This window comes from Silene latifolia, chromosome 6 (genome assembly GCF_048544455.1).
Source record: "Silene latifolia isolate original U9 population chromosome 6, ASM4854445v1, whole genome shotgun sequence".
Taxonomy (NCBI): domain Eukaryota; kingdom Viridiplantae; phylum Streptophyta; class Magnoliopsida; order Caryophyllales; family Caryophyllaceae; genus Silene; species Silene latifolia.
In genome coordinates, this window is record NC_133531.1 from 11,716,564 (window position 1) to 11,742,385 (window position 25,822).

At 42.8% G+C, this 25,822-nt stretch overlaps 3 protein-coding genes across 4 annotated transcripts; all 3 read left to right on the top strand.

The window, feature by feature from the left end:
• The first annotated feature begins 716 nt into the window (after positions 1–716).
• LOC141586337 (protein DECREASED SIZE EXCLUSION LIMIT 1) lies at positions 717–6,292 on the top strand. 2 transcript variants are annotated; one of them, XM_074407531.1, is made up of 14 exons: positions 717–878; positions 1,474–1,683; positions 1,791–1,853; positions 1,956–2,027; positions 2,176–2,232; positions 2,701–2,906; positions 3,465–3,523; positions 3,612–3,705; positions 4,506–4,572; positions 4,664–4,746; positions 4,832–4,923; positions 5,344–5,450; positions 5,634–5,697; positions 5,832–6,292. In XM_074407531.1, exons 2-14 carry the CDS (start codon positions 1,577–1,579, stop codon positions 5,934–5,936), a joined length of 1,176 nt encoding a protein of 391 aa, XP_074263632.1. In that variant the 5' UTR covers positions 717–878; positions 1,474–1,576; the 3' UTR covers positions 5,937–6,292. The 2 variants fall into 2 exon arrangements, with proteins under 2 accessions (XP_074263632.1, XP_074263633.1); XM_074407532.1 differs by lacking the exon at positions 717–878 and having other exon boundaries at positions 1,454–1,683.
• A 539-nt stretch (positions 6,293–6,831) lies between these two features.
• LOC141586338 (uncharacterized) lies at positions 6,832–10,361 on the top strand. Its single transcript, XM_074407533.1, has 6 exons — positions 6,832–7,064; positions 8,681–8,728; positions 8,823–8,936; positions 9,023–9,066; positions 9,671–9,728; positions 9,809–10,361. The coding sequence occupies exons 1-6, from the start codon at positions 7,005–7,007 to the stop codon at positions 9,857–9,859; spliced, it is 375 nt and encodes a 124-aa protein (XP_074263634.1). The 5' UTR covers positions 6,832–7,004; the 3' UTR covers positions 9,860–10,361.
• Positions 10,362–22,775: 12,414 nt separating this feature from the next.
• On the top strand, positions 22,776–24,308 carry LOC141587515 (aldehyde oxidase GLOX-like). The gene has a single exon (XM_074408996.1). The coding sequence runs from the start codon at positions 22,776–22,778 to the stop codon at positions 24,306–24,308; it is 1,533 nt and encodes a 510-aa protein (XP_074265097.1).
• The last annotated feature ends 1,514 nt before the right edge of the window (positions 24,309–25,822 follow it).

The following is a 25,822-nucleotide window of genomic DNA, read 5'->3' on the forward strand; positions in this document are numbered from 1 at the left end:
GGTGTTTTATTGACAGGTAATCAAGTTTAGTCCATGATAGTCGTTGAAGATATCAGCTAGCCCTGTCTGACCTAACGATTGATCAACCCCAGCCCTAACTCGAGCTAGGCCAGAGTTTATCTTGACCCTGACTCGGTCAGGAGTCTTATCTGCCCCAACCTAATGAATTTTGCATATTTATTTAGTAATTTTTGTTAAATTTTTTGAAAAGGGGCAAATATATCTGACCATAACACGAGCCCATCCAACTAGTCTAAGGGCCAAGAAACTTAAGTAAGGGTAATTAGGCTTGAGACAGCCTTGTCATACCCTACGACTATGGAATCAAAACCCGTGATCATGTCCCCTGCGGATGAGTTCGACCCAGGCCTATCATATGCCCGTCCCCACACGACCCAGAGACCAATGTGCCCCGAGCCCGTCGAATTTTCCCGTTTATTTATTTATTTTACCTTATATAAGTTTTTTAGGAGTTAGTATACGAAAACCTTATCGCCCGCCCGCCCGCCCGCCTTCCTTAACTCGTCCATGGATCAGTCAAGATTAGGAATGAATCAACCCATCCTTTTGGCCCTTCCCGTTGGCCGAGTACACAAACGGGTGAGTCATGTTCGACCCGACCCTTGGCCATCTCTAAAGGTTAGATTTACTCGTAACTGAGAGTAATCACACCAAGTATCCCCCCTACATGAGTAGAACAATTCCTAATTCCCAATCCAGGACCATTTCTGACTCCCAACAGATCACAATTCACAACTTTTGTCGTCATCAATCACCTTAATTTAAACTCACGTGTGAGGCGTGCCGGTACACCCTTCTATTTTCTGCTCTTCTCCACCTTCATCTTATACTGTCGTCACTCTACCGCCACGCACCAGGTATTGAATACTTGCTCATTTCTACCAAGTACTTCTTACTTTTAAATTCGTTACTGGATGGTTCTACAATACTTTATTGTAAAACCGTCCTACACAAGACCAATTGTTTATAGTTCCGTATTTCATTCAATGTAGCTTCTATAGCGAAAAAGAAAATCTAAACTTTTTAGCGGCTATTTAGTTGCCTGTCGAAAAACATTAGAATTCTAATTCATGGTAAATTGGTGATTACTAAATTGTTATGTTGTTTGGCGGACCAAATTCACATGAATAACATGGAAGAAGCCACAAACAACTTCTGTCAATTCCTGTACAATGTAAAATAATGTGAAATCGGACTTTTGTGGTTTCAGTATTGGATTTTGGATTTGTAAGTTGATATACCAATGAATTTACTAGTTGATATGATATATCAATGAATTACGCCACTAATTGTCGATTGGTTTTGGGATGAAACCTCGTTGGACTTATGAAGTGAACTCTTTCTTCTCCTTGTGGGCGCGAACGCATGATTTAACATGAACCAAATGTCCGCTTAATTTATTTTTCAAGTTTTGTTTATCAGGGTACTTACAGTTGATTGTTGGCAACATAGGAGTTCAATTCATATAGTGTGGTTGAAGGAGTAACCGGGTTTGCTAGGAAAGGGAAACTTCCGGAGTGTGTTAGAGGAATAGTATTAGTAGGAGAAAAGAAGAATGAGCAAAAACAGACCTCCTCCTGATCCAATTGCCGTGTTAAGAGGCCACCGTGCATCCGTAACAGACGTTTGCTTCCATTGGTCCAAACCCTTGTTGTTCTCTGGGTATGGTTTTATCTTGATTATGATTATGCTAATGCTACTGCTGTGTTTGATACTTAAAAAAACATTTAGACACTTGTTTAGTTATGATGAACATGGTTAATTTGCAGTTCGGCTGATGGTGAATTAAGGGTTTGGGACACAATCCAACACCGAACACTCTCTTCTTCGTGGTATACATACAAAACATTTTATATCTTCATTTACATGGTACTTCCTTTGGTTTATTTAAACCACTCAGTCTTCTGAACTCACCTGTGAGTTGTTTGTTATAGGGTTCATGGTGCAGCTCATGGGATAATGTGTGTTGCTTCTGGTCCGTCTCTTGGCGATAACAAAATTATCAGGTTAGGTTTTGGAAATTGATTTTGTGGTATTAGTATTGGATTTTACCCCGCAATTTGCGGGAGCCATTGAGGCACTGGGGTCATGTTGTTGTTGTTGTAGTATTGGATTTTGGATCTGTAAGTTGATTGTTCGAACAACTTGTTTTAGCCAGGGTAGGGACGGCACCGTAAAGTTATGGGATCTCGAAAATGGAGGGTTGTGCAGGTACCTGAGTTTCCTATTGAATTGTAGACTTGGTTTAAGCTAAATGTTGAAAAGTAATGCTAAGTTGCCAACTGCCGTGTGTGCGGTTCAATGTTGCTTCTGGTTTAAATGGTAAAATTGTGTTCTTGTACTCTTAGGGTGTGTTTGGATAGCAAAAGTGGAGGGAAAGAGAGGGGAGGGAGAAGGAGGGAAGAGAAAGGGATGGAAGGGAAGGGGAGGGAGAATGGAGAAGGTCATTTTCCCTCCAAATCTTGCCTTTGTTGGAGAGGAAATAATTTGGCTTGGAGGGGGGAAGTGGAGGGATTCATTTTCCGTCCCCTCAAAATCCCTCCACCTCTATTTTGCTAACCAAACAAAGGATTTAGCATCCCTTCCTTTCCCTCCCTTCTTTTTCCCTCCAAATCCTCCTATCCAAACAGACCCTTAGAATAAGCTTGCGGGATTCTCATGAAGAATATGTTTTGGCAGGACACCCTTGGTCACAATTAGGACAAACACTTATCATTTTTGCAAGCTGTCATTGGTGAAAAACCCTGCTGAGCGGACGAAGGAAGCTGGAATGTCTATCCAAGAGAAGCATTCAGATCCTAAGCAGGATACTGGAGAAGACCGATTGCATGATTCTGGGGCAAGTGCATCAGAATATAAACCAGACCAGTCAAGTGGGCCTAAAGGTCTGTCTGTAGATATATGATGAAAAAGTAGTCTTTAATTTTACGGTTTTACCAATATTAAATTTCTTTGTGGAAAGGGCTATTAGGATATCTCGTCCCTTGTCAAAATTATCTCTGCATTATTGGACCCATGCCTAAGCAGTTTCGAATGATATTCATGTTAGTCGACCCCAAACCATTTTGGGACTTTGGCTTTGTTGCTGTTAAAAAAATATACGTGTCTCGCTGATGTAAGATAGAAATGACCTCAAACTTGGCATGCTTAAAACGTTAAAGGATTGTGTAGCCAATCAATTTAGTATCGTAACTGTCATGAGTCCTGCATTAAGGTTGGTGAAAATTTGAGGTAGTACACGAGTATATATGTCTTTAGTTTTGGTGTCAATGTGTCATAACTGTCTGCGTCGTGTTAAAATTATCTGTCTTCTTGGCTTGTTGCCAATCAATTTGGTATCGTAAGTTCGTAACTCATTGCCTCATTGGTGCTGTATATATTGACAAACTAGTGTATGAGATAAATCTAAATTTGCAACTGATGAATTTTTTGTGATTATATAGATAGCGCAGAGACCGAAAGCCAAAAATACATAGCCATTGCTGGAGAGCAATCTTCTCAGGTTGATAATTTGTTTTGGGTTTTAGTGAGCTTTTGTTTTTTGTGTTCAAGAATCACATGATTTACAGCATCGTGTCATATATGATAAGGTTGAAATTTGGGATCTACATACTGCAGAGAGGTGTGCGAGCTTTCCTCAATTTTCAGCTAATGCATTACCGAGTGATTCTACAAAAGGCAGAGGTACATAGATGGCGATTACATCATCTGAACTTTTCCATGTTAATGCTTAAGTGTGAAGTTTTCCTCCATGTTATGCGTTTGTGTTACTCAGAGAATCATATATACTCATATTTGCCCTTGCTGAAATTTGTTATCCATTTTGAGGGTGTTTGGTTGGAGATTGGGAGGGAGATGACGGGATGGGGGATGGAGAGATACAAATTCCCTTTTTCGGTTAGCAAATAGGGTAAAAGGGAAATGGCGAGATCCATTTTTCCTCCTCCCTAATCAATCAAAATCTCTCTAACATAAAAAAGATTTAGAGGGTGTGTTTGGATTGAGTGATTTGGAGGGAAAAGAAAGGGAGGGAGAGTAGGGGATTTAAAATCCCTTGTTTGGATAGCAAATAAGGGTGGAGGGAAATGAAGGGGGAAGTATTGGGAGGGATCCATTTTCCCTCCTCCAAGGCAAATCAAAATCTCTCCACAATAGGCAAGATTTGGAGTGATATTGTATCCAAACACCCACACCCCATTTCCCCTCCCCTTCCCTTCCCTCCCTTTCTCTTCCCTCCTTCCCCCTCCCCTCCCTTTCCCTCCACTTTTACTATCCAAACACACCCTTAAAGGGAAAGCTCCATTGCTCCATCTCCATTCAGTCCCCTTTCCTCCCTTTCCCTTCCTTCCATCTCCATCCCCCCTCCTTCCCTTCCCTCTGCATATGCTATCCAAACGCACCCTGAATTGTCTTAATTTTGTCATGGTGGAAAGACGAGTGTTCAAAAAAATGACGTCAATGTATAACTGAGTTTTTCCCAATAGGAATATGCATGGCTGTCCAAGCATTTACACCATCAGAGGGCCAAGGATCTTTGAACATTTTGTCTGGGTAAGCTCTTATATATGACATTTTATTTCCTTATAGTTTGTCTTCTATATTTCTCTCCTCACGTTAAAAGGTTTGTACTCTGAACTCATAGTTATGAGGATGGGAGCTTGCTATGGTGGGATATAAGGAATCTTGCAAAACCTTTGTCGTCTGTAAAGTTTCATTCAGAGCCAGGTTTGATGCTTTTTCAAACATGAGGACTTGGTTGTTTTATTCCAAATAAATACTATATGTTAACATTTCCACTTACTGCTTGCAGTTACTAGCGTGTCAATTGATAATTCGTGCTCTGGCGGAGTCTCTGGTGCTGCAGATGACAAAATAGTGCTGTTCAATATGGATTATGATCTGGTATATTTCATTTATTTTGTGATCGTAGTTCTTCTTTCATTTTTCACTGTGTGAAAAATTTTACTTAGTCATCCGGACCTCAATCTACTCTTTTGAAAATGAGTAAACATCAAGTGATACATATATGCTTGTGCATTTTGAAAAAAAAAAATTCGTCACCTTTGACATCCATGTACGGTGATGTACCATAGGCATTTCGTACTGACGACATCTTTTTGCTTCTCATCCTCATTTCAGCTCTTGCCAAATGGTTTATATACATCTGGGAAATATACAACTATTTATCATTTATTCAGGAAAACTGTGAAAATTCAGAGTTTTGAGTGTGTTGCTTTTAATTTGTTTTTCTGTTCGGGTTGCCCTGATATATTTGTTTAATTTCTTGCATATGTGGGTGGTTTGATTGGCTACTCTACTTAGGGCACTTTTGGGGTAAGGAAAGAAATAAACTTGGAGCGGCCGGGGATAGCGCACACTTCAATACGTCTAGATGGAAAGATCGCTGCTACTGCTGGATGGGACCGCAGGTTGGTACTCATTTCAATTGATTTTGTGGCCTTACTTTACTTAACTATTCCTAAAAGGCTTTGGATTTAGTCTTTCAGACGATAGTAGTTTCTTTCCACCCGGTACTGCTGTCATGCTTGCCTCAAATAAACATCTTTCGAACACCAAGAATGTCTGTGACACGTTATTGGCTAATAATGCAGAGTGCGGATATACAACTATCGGAATGGAAGTCCTCTCGCAATACTCAAGTATCATAGCGCAACGGTATGTCTTTGTTTGCAATTCTTTCCCCTATTCTAACCATTTCAAGGAATCATCACAAACACAGAATCAGTATACAGCATCTATGAACTTTGTTTGTTAACATTGGCTAGTGATAATGTTTGATTAATGTGCAGTGCAATGCCGTATCATTCTCCACCGATTGCAGGCTGATAGCATCGTCCTCAGAAGATACAACTGTAGCGTTATGGGAGCTTTATCCTCCTAAATGTAAGGCTTGAAGCTTGTCAAGTACCGTGTATAATCTTAGTCATCTGACCGGTCTTGAAATACGGTCCTCAGATGAGCTTGGTATTCGCCAGAAATCTGAAACTCTTACCCTGGCATTCCACGGACCGCTTCATGATACAGCGTTGATGCAAATCCCAACACAGAATAGTACTCCGTATAGTATGACATTTTGTAGTTTAATTAGAGCAAACGAGGGAGTGAGCTTGTACTACACCTTATAAAACTGGCCAATTTCTTGTAATTTGGTTTCATGCATGGATACGAATACTTACTGTTTACGATTACTGTGTTTATATCTGTTGGTTTTTGAGAAAAGCCACTTCTACATACTGAAAGTTTCGATTCAGCTAATACCTTAAGTAACAATTCTTGTGAAATTAATTGATTGTCCGTGATCAACTCTCAGATTACTATTCATATTAATCATACATTCATAGAATCATACCCAGGGATAAATTAGACAAATATATGAATGATGTATCTAAGCTCGAGCATAAATGGGCTAGGGAATATGCCCTAAAGCTTGTGCTCGACTCAGCTTGTTGAACCTAAAAAATTGAAGTTTGGCACGGTCAACATTGATCCATATAAATTTTACCATGATACGTTAGTGGTTGGACCATCCCCGTCCTGTATTAGACTGGAGTCCTTACGACACTACGATAATGTTGTTGTAATTAAATTCCTTACTCTGTCCAAATCATTGGTTTACTTTCATATTTTTCTGTGAGTAGTATTTGAATCAAAGATAAATAAATAATTAAGACGGATAGAGTACAGATTTTAAAGTTTAAACTCACTAAGCTTGAACTCAACTCGAAGTTGGCCTAATTGTCTCGACTCGTGTTAGTAAGTTTTAACCGAACCAATTCCGAGGACGCGTCCGCGTACTCAATTCACCCCGGCCCCTACTCCCCTAATTTATGCCAGACATTCTTTACTCACAAGTCACAAGAAAGGGGAAATATACTCTCAAACTCTAAATTGGATTTCTGGTACGGAATTTGTCTCTAAACCTAACGCCTTCTCAGTTCTCCCATTGCATTTTGCCGGTAACTATGGAGACTTCGCATCCCGGATTTCCTGTGCTTACTAAACAGCTCACCCTTGATATTCAGGTACCCCTATCTGATTTCTGTTACCAATTTTAATACTAGTTTTATTTAATAATTTAATTTGTAGCATCATGATAATACTGTTGCTGGAATTGTAAGGATGATTCACGTCGGCCGATCCCAAATCGTTTTTGAATTTGTTGTTGTTGACTTGTTACATCAGCTACTTCTTTCATCCCAGTCATTTATCTATTTAATCAAAGGTAAACAAATGATTATCATAAAACTAGCAGAGGCGAACCTAGAAATAAAATTTAGGGATATGGAATTTTCCTCATGTTGTTTTATACTTATGTTAAGGTCCATATTTAAGAATCTTGAGGTTGCAAAAGGGTTGATAATCTTAACCAATTTTTGAATTTTGGAGTAGCGAGTGCTACCCTTTGGTGCTTGTTAGGTTCCCCCCTTGGATAAAAGGGAATTAATCCCTCCATCCCAGTAATTTGTTTACCTTTGCTTTTAACACAAAGACGGAGGAAACTAGGAGAGAGGAGATGGTCATTTGTGGTTATTGTCATTGGATGAGAAGTGGACAAACAATGAATGTGGAAAATCAAATTACCTATTAGAAGCACTCCTACTATAGAAAAGTAAACAAATGAACCAAGATACCCAAAAATGGAATAGGTGAACAAATGACCGGGACAGATGGAGTATTTTATTTGTAGTGAATGTGGTTACTATAGTACTATACCTACACTGGGCGTGTTGGGCTGTGTTTGAACTTTGAAGGAGTTGCTCTCACCATTGTAATTGATTTACCTAGTTCACTTGAATTGGATAGCTCATGTAGTGCTGTAGGACTGTAGGAGTACATCTTCGAGGCCGAAAAATGGGATTATTTGGGAATCTAGGTTTTGATCAAGTAAAATGTGGTTTACAGATACCAACTTGTTTGCAAGGTTTTACTTGTAAGTGAATTATAGTAACAGGATAATACTTGTATGTGATAAGCTGAAATAAAGGAGCTCAAAGAGTATTTTATTTTTCGTACTGCTGAGTGGAGTAATATATTTTGTCGTGGACAACACTAAAATGTACAATAACATAGGCTCTAGGAGTTCTAAGTTACAGAGTATTTATTCTTGGAAGAATGTTAGCACCGTGAGCACATTGTGTTATTCAAGTGGACTTATTCTGAATGAAGTTGCGATTCTCTTCGAGGGCTAACAGAGATATCTATTCATTCTGGTTCATGTTTTTCTACAATTGTATGCTGTTCCTATAGGTTCCACGTTCTAAGAGGCTCATCGGCAGTTCTATAGTTTCCCCATAGTTCTAGCCCTTTGTACACACCTGATACCCCATTTTGATTTGCTGTTGGTGTTCAGAAAATGTTTTCCCCATTTTTCAAATCAACCTAAAACTCTATGAGCCTTGTCAATAATGATGGCTGTATAGGGGTATTATAACGTGGTTTGCTCTCCATCCCGATGTTAATGTGAACCTTAGTGGCCTTATAGCTGTCAATGCTTGGAATGTTAAAAACAATTTTTTCCAAGTTTTCTGGCTTTGAGTATGCTTGTATGATTGTACCCATATATCTTAAATTTGTTGGCTGCAATAGGGAATTGAGCCATGGTTTTATAATATATTCGCACTGTGATCTTGGTGTCCAGGGAAATGAAACCCAGTTGGTCATTTGTGGTTATGAAGATTATTTCCTCGTGAGTAACGATCTTCTTTTATTCTGTCTTTTCTCAATATTATTTGCTAATCACAGTACGAGAATGTGAACTCATATAAGAGTCATGGAAACAGGTGATTGCGACTCAAATAGGAAGTATGGGAACACTCTTGCAAGCTAGAAAGGAGGAAGGAGTGACTGTCCATCCAACATTCAGTGTGTCTGTGTTAATTGGCAAACGTGATGAGGTTAGATGGTATGCTGGCTTCATTTACACATGTTATTAAGCTTACTTGCACTGGTGAACTGAGATAGATTTCTGTTTTTTTTGCAGCCCATGTTAGTGGCGTGTGCTCGCAAGCTAATTCAAAACATAAGGTATTTTTCTTTTGCTGATTGAAGCTGGCACTTAGATAGTTAAATTATGTCCTTTGTGCCTAATAGGCGGAAGCTTGACTTTTTCACTATATGATGTGGGTTAGGAAAAAAGAGTAGCTTAAAATGTGACCTTATACTCGTAAGAATTGTGAGGCGTTATGCAGACCTTGGCGTCCTTACTCCTTACCTCACTGTCTGGAACTCAGAGAATATATTTGGAGCTTATATTAATCTGCAATTGAATATGCAAGGACATGTAAAGATTAAACAAGGTGGTAGAAAAGGGGGTTTGCTTTGTCTAGGATAAGAATCTACGTCTCTGGAAGTTAAGGACTTCTTTAGTTAGTTGTTTGTTCTTATTTATTCTCCTATGCTACACAACAACGTAATGACGTTTGCTCCTTTTGATTGCTTACTATCGTCTTCTATTCCAAGGGCAGGAAAGGAATGATTGTGTAGTTATGTGAACTGTGGAAGCTTTTAGCAAATAAATATGGGTATAGATGTAGATTACTAGGTGATTTGCTTTTAGTAGACTTACGTAATTACGTTTAATAATTCTAAAGGGTTATTTTTTTGTTTGTTTTTAATTTCGGTTATATAGTGAAGCTGGCTCCTCTAAGTCGCTGGTCCTTTCTCTTGGCCTAAAAAACCATTCTGCGGTATGACTCCTTGTGAACTACTGTACTTTAGATTATCAGTCTCAATGGAGTATTCTGAGGATTGTTATTGTAATCTGCAGGATTCAATCAAAGCTGTTGTGTCTGCGGTGATAGAAAACCGAATCTGGTAGTCTCTGTTATAGAGTAGAGCCTAAAGACTGACTAAAGACCCAGGCTGTGGCATATTGCAGTAAAACTTGGTTAGGTGCATTTTAAAGGAGCAAAGAAGACAACTGAAACTCCCTTCTTCTCTTCTGCTAGAACTTGTTCAAAGGAAATTTACGGGCCAACACCTTAAGATATGTTTAATGATCTCCAACAATTTTCTCATATTGAGCATATCTCATTGTAGATGTTCCTGTGATGGAATTTAGCAATCTTTGTAATTGTTGGAGTTAGACGTGAAGGGAATTTAGCGGTGATGGAATTTTACCGACTTCATTGAACAAAGGTGATTCTTGGAGTTAGACGTGAAGGGAAGTTTGTATTATGGGAGTTACTCGTACAATCATACTCCGTATGATAGACGAGCAACATCGAGTTTCTTGTCAGTAAACAGTCATACAACCAGTTGTATTGGTTGTATAGAAAAGAACCCGAGCTTTAGAATTATTTAGTTGAGCTTAGACCTATAGATTATGATCTTTGTTTAAAAAAATCCGAGCTCCATTATAAAAATATTGAACTTAAAAAATTATAATGAAACTCAAAAATAATATATAGGAGCTCAATTAACTTTTAATTTTTGACATCAAAAAATTAAAATAAAAATAAAAAAATATAAGAGCTAGAAAAAAATACACATAACCTCATCAAGATTGATTATGGTTGTACAATGCTCTTGTCCAACCGGTTGTATAATACTCCTTCTGTCCCAGTCATTTGTTATCTTTTTCCATTTTGGTCATTCATACTCAATTTGTTCCAATTGTCATTTGAAGAATTGGTCCCTCCTCTTTCCTCGATCTTTGTGCCAAAACTAAAGCCGATAACAAATGATCGGGATGGAGGGGGAGTAGTATTTGTGGTTTCTTGTCGGTTGTGACTTGCGAATGTCAGAGAATCGTTAAATTTGGTATGATGTTTACCAGGGCGCGCAAGAGTGTAGACTTAGAACGGAAAGAATCTGAGAGATTTAAAACTAAACTATAAACGGAGAAGAACACCTCCAAACTAATTGAAATTCCAGCAACCACGCCCATTCTTAGCTAAATTGAGAATTATCCAAATTTTCTCGTATTCATATAAAGTGAAACGCTCAAATTATTGAGAATTCTTCGAGTTTTTCATCTTGGGATAACACATACAATGATCAAATGTCAATATATTGTTAGCAAAACTTGAAACATTTCTTTCTTGATTAGTTGGGTTTTAATAGTAGGCTCGGAAATAATGCGACTCATGAGTTCTCTCTTATCGTATTCACCCATAGTTCGTTATGGCCTATGGGTATAGGTTGATAGATAGGTAGGTACAGGGTCGCGGTTGTTTGACGCTATGGTTCAGTTGCTCTTATTGTATTGCATACAAAAAGGATTATATATCGACATCGACTCTATATATTTGAGTTTTTGTGTAGCTTTTTTTGAAATTTTATAAAGTTTAAAAGTTACATGTTAGTTTTTTGACGTCAAAACTCAAATTTTTCTGAGCTTATATGTAATGTTTTTGAGTTATATTGTAATTTTTTTAGTTTTATGTTGAAAAGAATGAATCTCAAATTTCTTTTAATAAAACTCATAATTTTTAAAACAAAACTCAAAAACTTTATCTTAATGCTCAAAAACTATATCATCTGATGTATAACCCACTTATCGTATTGCAGAGTAAATTGACATCCATGAACGATTAATTTCGGATAGGGAACAAAGATAGAAAACTAAACGTACTTTTCAAAATTTTAAATTTTTATACAACACATATTAATTGAGATAAATTGGAATTAAAGTTGAATAATGGACAAGCTAATCAACAGATAAGAAGAGATGGATTATTATTATATTTTTGAGAAACTTGGTTGTTTTGCTGTAGGTGCAAATTATTGCATGATGGTCTCTATACTTATAAGGTGGACGGTGGTGTTAAAAGTATTTGTGACTGCATGGAGCTTCGAAAGCCTATACAAATTACACAAATTCTTGTTTAAAACGGATATTTCCGTATTAAGTATGAAACGAGTAAAATAGTTATATGAGACAAAAGGCAGAATATTTAACTGATAACAAAAGGCTTTTTCCATCTAATAATTGGAGTTAATGTTTCCGTTTTAAACTTATGACCGTTCTAAGAAAAAACACCCTAACAAAGTTAATGTTTTCATTTGAAACTTAAGACGAATTTAACAGTTCTAAAAAAGACCACCCTAACAAATTAAGCACTAAATAATAAAATGGTCGGACAAATCCCATCTTAAGTGGTGGCTGTGATATCGTAGGTGTACCATGCATATTATTAACTCCTAATGATAAGGAATGACAGATGAAATAACTATAAATTGAACAAGCTAAGAAAGCTAATAAGAATGATTATAATGTATATTCCTCCGTTTGGCCATTTAATTATAATTTGATTTTGGCAGACAAACTTCAAAGAAAGAGGAGGAGCCAATTATAATTGAGTATGGACGACTATGGAGGATCAAATTGATAGCATTCCCAAAAATAAAAAGTTGAACAATTGATTGGTATACACCTTAAATAAAATAGATAAACAAATAATCGGAGAGGAAATATATTCAAAAAATACAATTAAAGCCATGCAATGTCGAGAAAACTAACCACTACTGGCACTACAATAATGAAATTGCTAATTTCTTAATCATTCTTAATTTACTTGCATTTTAAATTAGCTTAGTCATGAACATTTATATATAGTTTACTACAAAATAAAAGTCAGATGTTTAGTTAAACTTAATATATTCTTATTTTTAATACTTGTACTATAGATTAGCAATATCTTAGTAACTGATTAGCATGTGGTTATAGATTAGTTAGTTGATTCTCAACAATGATTAACAACAATACAGCTTATGCTTCAAATTATGTGCAATTGTGCATGTACGCGACTCAGTTTCACGTATGTTAGTATGTACATGCATCAGTTGGAAAAAATGTAAATAGTGTTTGGTCAACCTAGGTAGAAGTCTGAAAATAAATGAGCTGATTCACCAGGTGGTAGCAACATATATACCGCTAACTAATCATCATTCTATAGTGTGAAACGGTCCTTTAATACTCATTTATTGATTGATGTAATAAATGAGTTTTTAACACTATCACACCGTAAAATAGTCTTATTTTATTTATGAATCATACTATAAGTTTATTATTCATACCTCATCATATAAAGCTGTTCCGGGTGTAATTCCGGAGCAGGATTTGTTACCACGTAAGCTTGTAGAATGATGACTTTGCTTGACTCTTCCTTTCGACCTCTCCTGAAACAATGAACAAACTGAGGGCTCGGCTTGGTACCGAGCGAACTCACTCCGACGCTCAAGTCAGTAAACTTAAAAGGGATTAAGTTGTGTGTTACTTGGCACAAAGTATATTGTAGAGAGATAAGGGAGTTTATACCAGATTAGTGTGTTTAATTGATTATTTTCGGATCCTTTTCTCAATGAGAGATGTGGAGTATTTATAGACTTTCACCTTTTGTCACGTAGTGGCTAAGTGGCCAAGTGGCAGAGCAGGTGGAAAGACTGTTCTACCCTCGGCCGAGGGACCCATGGCAGGCCGGCTGGCCTGGTTGACTCCATGCCGAAGGGACTTGGATGTGAGTACGCGGTAATGTCTCCCGACTGGCTAGTTGCCTAGCCGAGACCCAAGTGATAGGCCGACAGGCTGCGTCGGTTAGGCTGTCTAATACGTTGACTTGCTGTGGATATCTTTGACCTTGCTCAATATGTTGACTCGGTCAGCGTGTGCAGAATATGCCCCATCAATTTGCCCCCAGCGTAGTCTATGCCGTGGTATGGACCTTCGATGAGTGTTGAGCGTATTCTGCGGCTTGAGAAATTTCATCCCCTGCTTCTTCTTCCTCGGCTTGGTTCTGCTAAGGCTGTATCATATCCCCCCTCCACATGGATGTGTAATGGACATCAAATGTGGAAAAGAAAATGGCGCTGGCCGAGACCGAGGTTGAGAGTGCCGTGTGCTTTTGATTGCCCCCGGCCGGTGCTGCCAAGCTTGGTTGAACAGCGGGCCGTTTGGCGAGTAGATACCAAGGATCGTGTTTGAAGAAGATACGACGATTGATATTCTGTCAAGGAGCGTGTTGAAGAAGATTTGTAACTGTTTGTCGATTGACATTCCATGGCTGCATGCTTGACACGTGGCTCGGTGTTGATTGGTTGACGCTTCATGGGCTTTGCCCTGATTGGTCCGTTTCATAGAGCAGTTAGCCCCTGATTTTGGCCACCAAAAATTCACTTTCTCAAAAAAAATTTCTTCTCTCTAACTTTCTTCGACGAAAACTTCTCTCTAGTCTTCAAAGCGTTACTCGGCGTAACACTTTTCCAAGGTAAACAAACAAATTTTTCAACTTTTATTTGTTAAGTATTTGTTGTCATGTCTTCTGCTGATGATGGACCCAGTACTTCTGCGCCGGGGGGCGAGCCGTTGCATCCTGATGAGCAGGAGCCACTTGCCGTCACCCCGATAAAGTTCGGGGGTCCCAGGTCTCCTTCTCCCAAGGTTGACCCAAAATTTTTGGAGGGTTTCGAGGATGATGATGATGATGAGGATGGTGATGATGATGATGATGGTGAGGCAACCCCTTCTATCGTAAGGAGGCCGCCTATTTCGGGGCACGGTGATGCTCGATCGATCGGGCCCCGATCGTGCTCGGACGAACAAGTTCGCCGATTGTTACTGATTTCGAACTTTTTGAACACCATTACTCCTTCGGGGGAGTATAGAATTGTTATCCCTAAGGAGGGTCGGCCGTCATTGCCCTCCCACGGCCGTATCGGCGTATACATCGACACCGGAGTATGGGCTCCGGTTTCCTCTGAATGAATACGTTGCTGCTATTATTAAAGCGATGAATGTCGCCGTGGCCCAGCTGCATCCGTTGGCCATCAGGACGATTGTTGGTTTTGTATGGTTGTGTCTTTTCAAAGGGGAGGCCCCAACGGTGAACCTCTTCCGCCGGCTCCACCACCTTAAACAAACCACCCTAGGCGGCCAGGGGTGGTACAACATACAAACCGAGCCGGGCTTCGTCACCGTCTCCAAGCTGACGTCTTGCAAGGACTGGAGGGGGCGGTGGGTATACGTTGAGGTTCCGGAGGACTATCCGCTGCCCCGGTCCTTCCAGCACCGCGTCAATTTGCGGTGCGAGAGTAAAGGGGAGCATGATAGATACGTCTCCCGGAATAAGCTTAAGATGGACGCCAACAGGGTCCCTCTTAATGAGGACGAAAAACGGGCAATGAGGCTGAGAAGGATGGGACGCCGAAGGGATGGATGCCCCCGACGCAGATCGTTCTTCAGGATGAGCTGCTCTGCCACGTCGGCCTCACACCGGCCCTCGAACGGGGTGAGTGGGGTCGGTGTGAGGCCCATCTTTGCTTTTTATGTTTCTGTTTTTGAATTTGTTTTATTTCTTTTGCTTAACTTCCGCCGTTTCTTTTTGCGGACCGATTTGGCTCGGGGACTGTCTGTCTGCTCTCCGAGAGGTTGGGACTTGACGAGAACGGGAGAGTTGTTGACCCGCATCCTAAGGCCCAGACACGTGATCGCCGACCGGCTCCTAACGAACTCATGGACCAGCAGTTGAAGGCACTGGATGTGACGGCGGCTCAGGCGAAGGTTGCCAGTAACGTACCGCGCCGTAAACCAAAGATAATGTCTATGGCGGCGAGGGCGTCAACTCCGGTTCAGTCTTCAATCCCTGCGGTTCAAAAGCAGTAGGTGGTCATCGATGTTGAGGAGGAGGTCACTGTTGCGGAGGCTCCTCCTTCTTTGAATAAGAGAAAAGAGACCGAGTCTGCCGCCGCTGCTGTTACCGAGGCCGGTAAAGAAAAGGGGCCTCCAACCAAGGAGGCCAAGGCTGGTACGGATCTAACCCAGGGCTCGGATTTAGCGGGCTCTTTAGGCATTCCTGATGACAGGCTCTCTGATATGTCAATGAACGTTGACATGGATGCTTTGTCTGAATTTTTTGTAGATCAACCGCTGCCGGCTACCGGTCCCTCTGAACGGCAACTAGAGAAGCGGCCTGTGCAGACGGGTGATAAAAATGCCACCGTCGTCTCCTCCTCCCCGAAGCCTTCCGCCGCCGCATTAGGGCGGAGGGCATAAGGTTGTCCAAGATGTCGGCGAAGTGGTCGACGTGGCGGTGCTCATATTATGGAGCAAGAAAAGGTCATGGCCGAACGCCTCGTGCTTGAACGGCTTAGGCTCAAGCTTGTCGCTCTAAGAAGGAGGCCGAGAGGTCGGCGAAGGACTTCGAGGTCGCTAAGAAAGACCTCCTTGCCGAGCGAAAGCTTAGGGAGGAAGCCGACAAGGCGGTCCTAGCCGAGAGGGCCAAGGTTGAGGTGCGGAGGCCGACGCCGCTAAGTCGCGGGAGGAGCGGGACAAGCTTCAGTCGCTTACGACTTTCTTTGTTGGTAAGAGGGAAGAATGGAAGTCTCGCATTCGGCTCCAGCGAAGGCGCACAGAAATACAAGGGCTATCCTCGCCCGTAGGAGAAAGACATTGAGACGCTCCAAACCGACGTCATCCCTAACATGTGCGCCCAATACGGGACCAGGCCAAGAAGCTACCGGGGAAGTAATCGAGAGCTCTTTCCCGAAGGCTCCTTCCCGTGGCAAAAATTTGACCACCGCTTGATGATAAGGCGGCCGTCATGAGGAGGAGGAGGGGCGAAGAAGGCCGCCGAGGAGGTGCGATGAGAAGGCGGCCCATGCCGAAAAGGTGAAGGCGGCGGGGAGGAAGCCGAGAGGGCAAAGGCAAACTGAAAGCCGCCAAGTCGGCTCGGGTCGCCCATCGATGGTGATGTTTATCGCTGGCCGATGGCGAGCGTAAAAAGCTATAGGGGAGACGGGCGGTCGTCACCGGATTCACCCGGCCCTTCGACGATTTCAAATTCGGGGCCAACTATTGAGCCTTTCCTCCCTGCCATCTTTTTTGGCGCTTTCAACTCTCATGTCTGTAACCTTTTGCTGTACCTTTCCTTTTTTGTTGAACTTTGGTAGGTAGTGTTTAGGCTATCCTTATGGGGACGGCCGTCGACTTTGTATTACCTATGAACATTTTTAATAAGAATTTGCTTATTTTGCCTCGGCTTGGCCGAGGTCTTTATCTCATTTTCGTCTGAGTTGTCTTCTTGCGTTTTTAACATATTGAGTGCTTTTTGTTTTTACCTTCGGCCTGGCCGAGGCAGTTAGGATGCGCATCTCAATCGTACTTAAACGTCTTTAAACATGTTGGCATGTCGGTCGCTTCCTCCTTCACTCTCGGTCTGGCCGAGGCGTCAGATTTGCGCTTCCCAACCGCCGCTGTGAACATGTTAGCGTATCGGTCGTTGTGTCCCCGTCACTCTCGGTCTGGCCGAGGCAATCGGGGTTACGGCTCGACAGCGTTCGTATCTGTAGACGTGTTGATCGCTTCCTCTTTCACTCTCGGTCTGGCAGAGGCGTCCGATTTGCGTTTCTCAACCGTACTTATACGTTCCTAAGCATGTTGGTCGTTGTGGCGAGTATCAACTGCTGTTGGCAAGTCGCGTTTCCCTCGTCACTCCCGGCTTTGGCCGAGGCAACCGAGTTTACGTTTTGACTGCTTTCCGTATCTATAGACATATTGATCGCTTCCTCTGCCACTCCCGGATTGGCCGGGGCAGTCAGATTTGCGTCTCAACAGTGCTTATACGCTTTTGTACTTCGGTAGTGACTATGGAGGGGACAAGTATTTTGATGGGAAACTTGGATCACTTTTATAAGGTATAAACACACGTTGTGGTGCCCACAGCGGTCTTGGACACCTCCGCCGCTATATGAAATATTTCCTTAGGTTGTATGTGTTCCAGTGGCTCATTAGAGGCACTCCCTCCATGTCTGTCAGCCGGTATGTACCCGGCCTCATTTCTTCAACCACTTTGTAGGGTCCTTCCCAGTTGGCCGTCATTTTGCCATGGATGTTTCCTTTGTTGGTGGCGGCCGACTTTCCTAGGACTAGATCTCCTACTCTTAAGTCCCTTTTGTGGACCCTTCGGTTGTAGGCTCTTCTTATTCTGTTTTGGTAAACGGCTAAGTTGAGCCGTGCCGTGTCTCGACTTTCTTCGACCAGGTCTAGGGAGGCTTTCAGGCCTTCCTCATTTTCGACTGGGTTAAAGGTTTGCGTTCTGAATGTCGGCACCGCTGCTTCAATTGATAGGACGGCTTCAGACCCATAGACTAGGTGGAATGGATGCACCCGTTGCTTCTTTCTCCGTGGTTCTAAGGGACCACAGACGCCGGTAGTTCATCAGCCCACCTTCCCTTTAGATCTTCAACCTTCTTTTTCAGCCCCTTTAGGATTGTTTTATTAGCGCTTCCGCCCGCCCCGTTGCTCTGAGGGTGGCAGACGGAGGAGTATGCAAACTTGATACCGAGCTCTTCTAGCCAGTTCATCACCATGTCACTCCAAAACTCTCGGCCGTGGTCAAATACCATGACTTGGGGTAACCCAAAACGAGTTATGATGTTTTCCCAGATTACCTTTCTCACGGCCGCCGTGGTCTTGGCAGGTACCGCGACAGCTTCGACCCATTTGGTGAAGTAGTCAACGGCGACGATCAGGTACTTCCTTCCTCCGGAGGCCGTCGGAAATGGCCCTAATAAATCCATCCCCCACTGTGCAAATGGTAGGGGGCTAAGTACTGGTTGCAGGTCTCGGGAAGGTGCGTGTATCACCGGAGCAATCTTTAGGGCATGCTTTATTAAGATTTGTAAAATCAACACACATCCTCCACCCCCCTGATGACTTCTTCACCATTACAACATTTGCTAGCCACTCAGGGTAAGTACAAGGCATGATAAAGCCCGCCTCTAATAGTTTATCTACCTCGGCCTTGATGGCGTCATCCTTTTCGACCGAGGAGTTCCTCATCTTCTGCTTGACAGGGCGAGCGTTGGAGAGCACGTTCAGCTTGTGAACGATCACCTCTCGACTCACGCCTGGCATCTCGACGGCTGAGTACGCGAAGATGTCTTTGTTCCTCCTCAGCAGGTCTAGGAGATCGGCTCTGAATTTTGGCTCCAGGCCGACACCGACAGTTACGGTGCGTCCTAGGTCAATTTCCACTTGCTCGGTCTCGGCTCCCTCGACCATGCTGACGTTGTTGGTGCTCATCGGATCACCCTCCTGTCGTAAGGATGGGCTCTTCCCCTTCTCTGATTTCTTCGCCACTTTGAGGGATTGCATGTTACACCCTCTGGCAGATATTTGGACATTGACAGCTTCGTCTCTCTCGTCCTTTGAGACGAGCTTTTGTGCCTCCCCCCGGTCCGAGACATACATCAATGTCAGGGTCCGGATGGACATTACAGCATCGGCCTCGCTCAAAGTGACCCGGCCTATCAGAACATTGTAGGCGGACGAACCATCAATGACCACGAACTCAGATAAAACATTCTTGGCCGCATCCGTCTGGCCGAACATCACCGGCAACCTGATTGACCCTGTGGGTACAGGCCGGCCCCGAGAAGTCAGTATAGTGGGTTGGTGCAGGGGCTCAGGTCCTCAATCTTTAGACCGAGACTGAGGAAGCATTCTCTGAACATGATGTTCGTGTAGGCGCCTGTATCAATTAGACACCTCTTAACCAAGTGGTTGGATATGTCCAGGTGGACCACCAGCGGGTCGCTGTGCGGGGCTACGACTCCTTCGTAGTCTTTCTTTCCGGTGGTTATATCGGGGACGGTGGAAGCGGGGATCGCTGTGGTGGGCACAAAGTTGATGGCTTGATAAAGCTCATTTAGGTGCCGTTTGTGCCCATTAGCCGACCCTCCGTTCTCGTTTCCTCCGATAACCACCTGGATCACTCCCATCCTCTGGACGTCGGAGCTCGTTTCCGGGGCCCCAGCTACGTACTTGCTGAGGGCCCCCTTTCGGATTAGCTCCTCGATGGCGTTCTTCAGATGCCGACAGTCGTCGGTCTTATGGCCGGGCTGGCCGTGGTAATCGCAAAATTGGCTTGCGTCGCCCTCCGCCCTCGTCTTGGGGGGTCTTGCCCACTTCTGCCCTTCATTCTTGCTCAGGGCAAAGACCTCGGCCGGTGATTTGACCAGGGGGTGAGACCGTGGTACCGCTTCTGGGTGTATGGTCCCGAACTCCCCCCGGCGCCCGCCGAGCTCTGTTTCCTGTTAGATCTTTCAGGCCGTGACCGATTACTGTCACGGCGACCTTCATCAGCGTTCTCCCGGCGGCTCCTCCTTTCTGGGTGCTCAGCTTCACTGTGGCCTACCCAGGTCTTGTGGTAGTCCTCCACCTTTACGGCTCGGTCGGCCATCTTTCTGGCGGAGTCCAGGTTGAGGACCTCGCACTTGATCAGCTCATTTTTGAGCTCGCCTTTCGGGAGGCCTTTCATCAGTGCGAAGGCCGCCAGTTCGGTGTTCAGCTCACAGATCTGCTGAGCTTTCGCGTCGAACCTCTTCACATAGCTTCGTAGAGACTCGTCCTCCCCCTGTCGGATAGTGAGGAGATCCGATGTCTCCACGGCCCTTCTCTTGTTGCAGGCGTACTGGGCTATGAAGTTATCCCTTAGGTCGGCGTAGCAGTATACCGAACCATTAGGCAGCCCCTTGTACCAACTCTGGGCCATCCCATGCAGGGTTGTTGGGAAGACTCGGCACCATACCTCATCAGGCTGTTCCCATACCGACATGTAAGACTCGAAAGCATGGTCGGTTGGGTCGCTATCCCCTTTGTATGATAGGGACGGCAGCTTCAGTTTGGTCGGCACGGAGACTCCGAGGACATAGGCACTGAGGGGCTGTCTGACCATGAGTCGAACGACACGTGGCGATCGGCTCCTCGCACCCCTAGTCCGGCTTCTCTCCCCGTGGCGGGAAGGGCTTCTTGTTGCCCGACTTTGGATAGTCGGACTTCTATCTTCATTTCTTCGGGGCGGGCCTCGTTGTTGCCGCGGCGACATTGTTCTCCCGCGAGTGGGGGAAGGACTTTGGTCTGCCACTGGCAGCTCGGGCTCCGCCGGCGTCCTAGTATGCATGGCTCCTTGTATTGCCCCGGACAAGTTGTTCGGGGTCACTTTATGGGCCCTGGTCACCTGCGGGTGTGCTGCCGTCACCGTCGTTGCGGCGGGGGTGATCGGCGTATTACCCATCAGGTCCAGGAATAACTCGGTTTGATTTGGCTGCATCGACCACATGTCCCATGACAATGCGCGTGGCGTGCGCGGTGTTTGGTAGTATTGGCATCCCGTACGCCGGTTGGATCACTCGGCACGGTTGGGACCGCCGATCTCGTAATTAGGGACTGTATCATCTTGGTAGAATGCGGTTTCGTCACTCACAACTACTTCTTGTTGTTTTGACATCTTCTTAGCTTGCTGGGTGGGTTTTGTTTTGTGTTTTTTTTTTTGTAAGGGATTTGACTAGCTTTTAGTATCACGCCTCCCCACAGACGGCGCCAATTGTTCCGGGTGTAATTCCGGAGCAGGATTTGTTACCACGTAAGCTTGTAGAATGATGACTTTGCTTGACTCTTCCTTTCGGCCTCTCCTGAAACAATGAACAAACTGAGGGCTCGGCTTGGTACCGAGCGAACTCACTCCGACGCTCAAGTCAGTAAACTTAAAAGGGATTAAGTTGTGTGTTACTTGGCACAAAGTATATTGTAGAGAGATAAGGGAGTTTATACCAGATTAGTGTGTTTAATTGATTATTTTCGGATCCTTTTCTCAATGAGAGAAGTGGAGTATTTATAGACTTTCACCTTTTGTCACGTAGTGGCCAAGTGGCAGAGCGGTGGAAAGATCGTTTCTACCCTCGGCCGAGGGACCCATGGCAGGCCGGTGGCCTGGTTGACTCCATGCCGAGGGGACTTGGATGTGAGTACGCAGTAATGTCTCCTACTGGCTAGTTGCCTAGCCGAGACCCAAGTGATAGGCCGACAGGCTGCGTCGGTTAGGCTGTCTAATACGTTGACTTGCTGTGGATATCTTTGACCTTGCTCAATATGTTGACTCGGTCAGCGTGTGCAGAATATGCCCCATCAAAAGCATTTATGGGTACTAATGTGGTGAAGTCAGGATTTTAAGTCAGCGGAGATGAAAATTTTCAACATGCCGAAGTAGTAATAGTACTATAAGACAACCTCAAAAAAATTCAAAATTTGTTAACTAAATATTTCGAAATTTTCAGACTTTACCGATACGAGCGTCTTGCTAGCCTCCCCTTGCTCCACCACTGGTACGATACTAAAAATTAGAGAGAATATTTCATCAGAAAAATACAAGGAAAATATTCCATAGAATTAACCCAGACATCTGATTAAGCTAAAACCACCCATTATCGATTGATCTAACATCTAAGTGATCATGGGTTATAGAAACACGGACTTGTGGAGTGTTGTTGCCGTGCTTAATTAAGTTTTACGGAGTATAATTAAACCAACATTCTTTTAGAAGTTCTTCATGTCAATTAAATTTAAAAATTCATCCTTAACAATACAATGATAAGAACTCAATCATACAATCTTGAACCTCTTCCAACAACCTACATTCCCTTAATTTGTTTTTGTGACAGAATGTCAACTAACCTTTGCGTTGAATTTGCATATAAATTAATCATATATACACACTATATAAGCTCCACACACTAATCCTTTCCAAATCACCAAAAAAACTCATTCTTAACCCAAAAAAAGTTCGCATTTTTAAGATACGGTTTATTTTCTATCCAACCGTCAAAAAAAAAAACACTTAATATTAATCATGTTACACAATTTAATATTTTTCTTAATACTAGTCATTTTCCCTTACACTATATCCGCCCAAGGTGGCTCATGGAAACTCCTACTAAACAACGTAGGCATATCCGCCATGCACATGCAACTTCTCCACAACGACCGTGTCGTTTTCTTCGACCGGACCGATTTTGGTGCGTCCAACCTCTCCTTACCCAACGGCCAATGTCGAATTAACCCAAGAGACGAGTACCTTAAGGTCGATTGTACAGCTCACTCGGCTGAGTACGATATATCAACCAATTCTATACGTCCACTCAATATCCAAACCGATACGTGGTGCTCCTCTGGGACTGTGCTAGGCGATGGTCGCCTAGCACAAACCGGCGGGTACAATGACGGTGAACGAGACGTTAAGACGTTTCAGCCTGATTGTACTAATATTAGTAATTGTGATTGGGTGGAAAACCCTAATGCATTGTTTGAACATCGGTGGTACGCGACCAATCATGTTTTGCCAGATGGCAGTTCGATTATACTTGGTGGTCGACGAGGTTTTAGTTACGAGTTTTTTCCGAAAACATCGACTACTTCGACACTTACGCCTTTCCCGTTCTTGGCGGAAGTGAACGAACGTGGCGTCGAAAATAATTTATACGCTTTCGTATTCTTAAATGTCGATGGGAATTTATTTGTTTTTGCTAATAATAGGGCTATATTATTCGATTATAAAAGAAATGTCGTTGTTCGGAATTATACGACTGTCCCGGGTGGGGACCCACGGAATTACCCGAGTACTGGGTCCGCGGTTCTCCTACCGATAAAGAATTTAGAGTTAGGGGCTAAGGCTGAGGCTGAGGTGTTAATTTGTGGGGGTGCCCGTCACGGGGCTTATGTTAAGGCGGCCTCACAAAGTTGGTTTTTACCGGCTTTAAACTCGTGTGCCCGATTGAAAATTAACGACCCGAATGCGACATGGGTCATGGAGACTATGCCCATGCCTCGTATTATGAGTGATATGTTGGTCTTACCGAATGGAGACGTGTTGATAATTAATGGGGCTGGAGCTGGGACGGCTGGGTGGGAACTGGGCCGAGAACCAGTTCTCAGCCCAGTAACTTACCACCCGGACAACGTGTTGGGATCTAGGTTCGAGGTCATGAAAGCAACCACAATTCCGAGAATGTACCATTCTTGTGCGGTTTTATTAAGAGACGGGCGGGTTTTAGTCGGTGGGAGTAACCCTCATCATTTCTACAATTTCACTAACGTGTTATTTCCTACTGACCTTACCCTGGAAGCGTTCTCTCCCCCGTACTTGGATTCCAATCAGGCGAGTATCCGACCCAGTATCACCTCCCCGGGTTCAAGTACCATAATCAATTATGGTACAATTATCAAAATCGGTTTCTCGATTAGCGGGTTGGTGAACCCGAGTTCAATTAAGGTGACCATGGTTAGACCACCCTTCAATACACATTCCTTTTCTATGAGCCAGAGAAATCTTGTCCTAACCATTACAGCCATTGTAAATCCCTTGGGCTTAGGCCAATTCGAGATCCAAGTCCGAACCCCCGGGTCAAGTACCATGGCCCCGCCCGGATACTACATGCTCTTCGTGGTGCATCAGAATGTTCCTAGTAAAGGCATTTGGGTTAAATTGGCCTAGAGAGTTAACTACACCGTTTATTTCCTTCCAACGTATAAATTGTTATTGTTTTATTTTTTTTTAATAATGTTTGTTCAATTTCATTTAACATTGTTGAGTACAAAAACTTGTAAAAGAGGCATTTATGCTTAACTTTCTATAATATTATTGTCCTATTTGGCTACTACTTTGTGTCTTTGTTAATACGTTCTGCTAAATTCAACAACGGGCCTGGGCCGCACCCAAACGGAGGAGAAAGAATCCACAATTTAGGTCCAAGAGGGTTCCACTCTAAAACCAATTGACGATAGAGGGAGTAGTCCCTTGCCTTATAAAGTGGTAATTCTTCTTCTCTTTTATCAATGTGGGACAACCCTCACATGTGTAGCTTTGGGTTTCTTCACACGTTCTCGTGGATCTAGGGAATTAGCAGGGACGCTTGAACCCGATGAACAATGAAAAATGAAAATTTCATAGGTTTTAGTTAAATTTTTGGAATTTCTTTCGAGGTTATCTAATGACATTAGTTGTTCATCCGTGCTGAAATTTTTAACTCCTAAATACATACCTGGCCTCCGTCACCTTCACCAACCAATTGTTATTTGTTTCTTTCTTATTCTGAAATTGTTCCAAAGTGTACTCTCTGTCCCGGTTATTTGCTGTCCTTTTCCATTTTGGGGTGTCTCAGTTATTTGTTGTCCTTTCTATTTTAAGAATGAATTTGATGAGTAATTTGATCATTCACACTCAATTTATTCCACTTGTCATTTAGTAATTGGTCTAATCCCCTTTCCTTGGTCTTTGTGCCAAAACCAAAGGACAACAAATAACCGGGACGGAGGGAGTATTAACACTTTCTTTACTCGTAGAGATGGCCGTCAGGCCGGCACGATCGAACACGGTCCATGCCCCATTTTATTTTTATCTCTCCAAGTATACTTTACTTCTAATATTTCTCTCCTCCCACTGTTAATTTTTTTTCTACAGAATTTTTTCATTAAACAAACCACAAATTCTTAACAGAGACGTTTATACAAAATTTATACTCCGTAAATCAATTTTTCATCTACCCTAAATCATTGATGAGCAATTTAATTGGTGTTAATAAGTTTAAAAAAGATGTCCAAGCACGAGAAGGCTTAAATTCCATGTTTTGTATAAAAGAGTAGAATAAATTTAGAAATTTTATTGTATTTGATGAATTTTCAATTTAATTTTTTTATAATTACATTTTACTTTTTATGTTGTAAAGTGGTTATAACTTTCATTGAGTTGTTTAGTATGCTTATCTGGTGTTAAAAAAAAGAGTCAAACTTCATAGCTTACGGAAAAAAGAATATTTAGATGAGATAAAAAAAAAAAATTAAAGTAAATAAGAGAATCTTAATTAATTATGGATAATGTTAAACCTATCTATGCCTAATTAGGTACTTATTAATGTGTGCTCTTAGAGTACTTTATTAATTCAGGTTTCAGTACAATTTCGGAGCTTCATCGGGTATGGATCTGATTCGAGTTCGGTCATTTAGGCCGGG